Here is a 3537-nt window from a genome sequence, read left to right as displayed (position 1 = left end):
AAACCCCAAATTTTTCTATGACTAGAAAGCTCACATTTAATGTATGTGCAAATATATTAACAGTACTCCAATCTCCACCCTTCCTATCACAAAAACTAATGTCGACTAGACTGATCGATCCTGTTCTTGATGTCGACTTCTGAATCCTTGTGTCTAAGAAATTGCATCATTAGTGGTGTTTTATGACAACATGCTTGAAGTAATGCCTTGGATTTTGTAGGGTTCGAGGAGAGAGAGAGAGAGAGACGAGAGAGAGGGGGGGTAAATGTTTGGATTATGTTTGAGTAAAGAATTTAATATGCATGACTTCATTCATCTTTTGTCTTTTTGTTTTGTGGATTAGTTTGTTGTATTTGGAGAAGCCTTTCCTACCAAAACTTACGATTCTGTGTATTAACAGCTGGGAAAGCCAATTCTATTTAGAGCATATTCCTTCAAATCGATTCAATTAAGGTGTCTTTAACAAATAATTTAAGCAAACAAGTTTGTCTCAAATATGATTTTATTTCAGAAATATACCATCTACAAAGGATTCAACTTTAACAATGTGTTACAATGAAAGAGGTCGTATAGCCAATTCAATGAATCATGGAAACCTCTACCAAGTCACCATGTCTGCAATTGCTGAGTTTGAACTATTTGGCTTTCAGCTCATCCTTCTCTCAAAGATCATGCCAAGTATATGCAACATCTCCAGAGTAGAACTCTCCATGTATGAAAGTACACTTATTTTCATCTCCAACCTTTGATACTAAATCAATTTAATGGATAAAAAGCTCCGAAGACCATGAAGAATTTATTGGAAAAACCATTATTCTCTCATAGTTTTATGTTCTGCAATAGAAATACAACATTGATCAGAAAACAATAAGAAAAAAAGGGAAGACAATTATGAGCTGTCTATAAATGATATACTTACATGAATTAAATAAGGGTAGTAATTATTCTAATAGACTGGGGGTGGTGGAGGGGAGCTGTAGTAGTAAACATGAGGAGGAGGTGGTGGTGGTGATTTGTAGTAATATGGAGGTGGTGGAGATGGTGATGGGGGAGGTGGGGACTTATAATAGTATGGAGGCGGGGGAGATGGAGATGGAGGAGGTGGGGACTTGTAGTAGTATGGAGGAGGTGGGGAAGGTGATGGTGGTGGTGGGGATTTGTAGTAGTAGGGAGGAGGAGGTGATGGTGAAGGTGGCGGTGGTGATTTGTAATAGTAAGGAGGAGGAGGTGATGGTGAAGGTGGCGGTGGTGATTTGTAATAGTAAGGAGGAGGAGGTGATGGAGATGGAGGAGGTGGTGACTTATAATAGTATGGAGGAGGGGGTGAGGGTGATGGTGGTGGTGGTGATTTGTAGTAGTATGGAGGAGGAGGTGAGGGTGAGGGTGGAGGTGGTGATTTATAGTAGTAAGGAGGGGGAGGTGATGGAGAAGGTGGAGGTGGGGACTTGTAGTAGTATGGAGGAGGTGGGGATGGTGAGGGTGGAGGTGGTGATTTATAGTAGTAGGGAGGAGGAGGAGATGGAGAAGGTGGTGGAGGTGACTTGTAATAGTAAGGAGGAGGTGGTGAAGGAGATGGTGGAGGTGGAGACTTGTAATAATATGGAGGGGGTGGTGATGGAGAAGGTGGAGGTGGGGACTTGTAGTAGTATGGAGGAGGTGGGGATGGTGAGGGTGGAGGTGGTGATTTATAGTAGTAGGGAGGAGGAGGAGATGGAGAAGGTGGTGGAGGTGACTTGTAATAGTAAGGAGGAGGTGGTGAAGGAGATGGTGGAGGTGGAGACTTGTAATAATATGGAGGGGGTGGTGATGGAGAAGGTGGAGGTGGGGACTTGTAATAGTATGGAGGAGGTGGGGATGGTGATGGTGGAGGTGGGGACTTGTAATAGTAAGGAGGAGGTGGTGAAGGTGATGGAGGAGGAGGTGACTTGTAGTAGTAGGGCGGAGGTGGTGACGGTGATGGTGGAGGTGGAGACTTGTAGTAGTATGGAGGAGGTGGTGAAGGAGATGGTGGAGGTGGTGACTTATAGTAGTAGGGTGGTGGTGGTGATGGTGATGGTGGTGGAGTGGACTTGTAGTAGTATGGAGGAGGAGGTGAGGGTGAGGGTGGAGGTGGTGATTTATAGTAGTAGAGAGGAGGAGGAGATGGAGAAGGTGGTGGAGGTGACTTGTAATAGTAAGGAGGAGGTGGTGAAGGAGATGGTGGAGGTGGAGACTTGTAATAATATGGAGGGGGTGGTGATGGAGAAGGTGGAGGTGGGGACTTGTAGTAGTAAGGAGGTGGTGGAGATGGTGATGGTGGCGGAGGTGACTTATAATAATAAGGAGGTGGGGGAGATGGGGATGGTGGTGGAGGGGATTTGTAGTAGTATGGAGGTGGAGGCGGTGGAGACTTGTAATAATATACAGGTGGTGGTGGCGGTGGCGACTTGTAGTAATATGCAGGTGGTGGAGGTGGTGGTGACTTATAGTAATACATCGGTGGTGGAGGTGGAGAAGCATAAAGGTAAGGCTTGTCGTCGTCGTCTGCTGCTACATTGATGGCTATCAGGCAAAATGCCAAAGCATACACTAGGCTCGGCCAAAGCCGCGCCATTTCCGGCAACTTGAAGTGGCCGCCGGGCCAACTGCCACCACAAGTCCCTCGACTAAGCTGCTAGAGTATAGCTAAAACTCACTAGTAGAGATTTCGAAACTACTACTCGCTGATGACTTTACATCTAGGGACTAACCCCTTTATATAGTTATGATCCCTGGAATCAATGTGGAGGAGTGACAATTGTTTAGTAAAGTTGGAATACTTCCAACCTGTACCCCTTAATCGTACACGACATAGCTGGATTACTGATTACGTAATTTATGAAATCTCAGTACGGTAAAGAAATAGAAAATGAGGTTCCGCTACCAACTCTCTGTGGTGTTCATCGTTCAGATCAGGCCATGAACCGGTCAAGGTGATCAGATAATGCCTGCTGCCTGAAATTTACTGATTCTGAAGGGGGGGAGTAGGTAAGAGTTGGGCAGTCTGAAAATATTCCCCGTCTAAACACAACTGAGTCTCTGAACCAAGTCAACTTCATCGGCCATCCGAAGCTTCCAATGCAAAGAGAACTGATGTGACGGATTGACTACTTTCATGCATGAACCGAGGCCTATTATTTGGAGCTAGCAGTAGAAGACCTCCAATTATAGCACTGGTTTTGCCAATTTTTGCATGTTGATTACAGATCGGATGGCATACTGTTTCATTATTAATTGCTAGAGACAACCCAGAAACTGCACTGGTTGGAGGACTGTAACCTTTCGATCTAAAGCTGAAACTCTGTCTGTATCTGCAATTGGTGGGCCATGAATCCCACAACATTAATTAGGAAGACGATCAGAGCAGTTCTGGGTATGCCTGGTTCTGGGTAAGGTTACTCCGAATACATTTGTTAGTAGGTGATTCTGTGATATATATTTTAAATTTAAAAACTGTGTGATGTGAAAATGGCTTCAGAAGAAGATAATCTGGAATCATTCACTATTTTTTTTAACTTT

General features: G+C 44.4%; 1 protein-coding gene across 1 annotated transcript; it reads right to left on the bottom strand.

Annotated features, from left to right (window-relative positions):
* Positions 1–484: 484 nt before the first annotated feature.
* LOC148844770 (uncharacterized) lies at positions 485–3045 on the bottom strand. The gene is made up of 2 exons (XM_088954071.1): positions 920–3045; positions 485–834 (listed from the first exon to the last, which is right to left on the bottom strand). The coding sequence occupies exon 1, from the start codon at positions 2591–2593 to the stop codon at positions 947–949; it is 1647 nt and encodes a 548-aa protein (XP_088810197.1). The 5' UTR covers positions 2594–3045; the 3' UTR covers positions 485–834; positions 920–946.
* Between the last annotated feature and the right edge of the window lie 492 nt (positions 3046–3537).

This window comes from Nelumbo lutea, chromosome 7, assembly GCF_056320005.1.
Source record: "Nelumbo lutea isolate HS-2025 chromosome 7, American lotus-T2T, whole genome shotgun sequence".
Lineage (NCBI taxonomy): Eukaryota > Viridiplantae > Streptophyta > Magnoliopsida > Proteales > Nelumbonaceae > Nelumbo > Nelumbo lutea.
Note: the sequence above shows the minus strand (reverse complement) of the source record. Positions and strands in the feature narration are given on the sequence as shown.

What these genes read in the sequence shown, in the direction of transcription:
- LOC148844770 (XM_088954071.1), bottom strand. Translation starts at nt 2,593, where the DNA reads ATGGCGCGGCTTTGGCCGAGCCTAGTGTATGCTTTGGCATTTTGCCTG.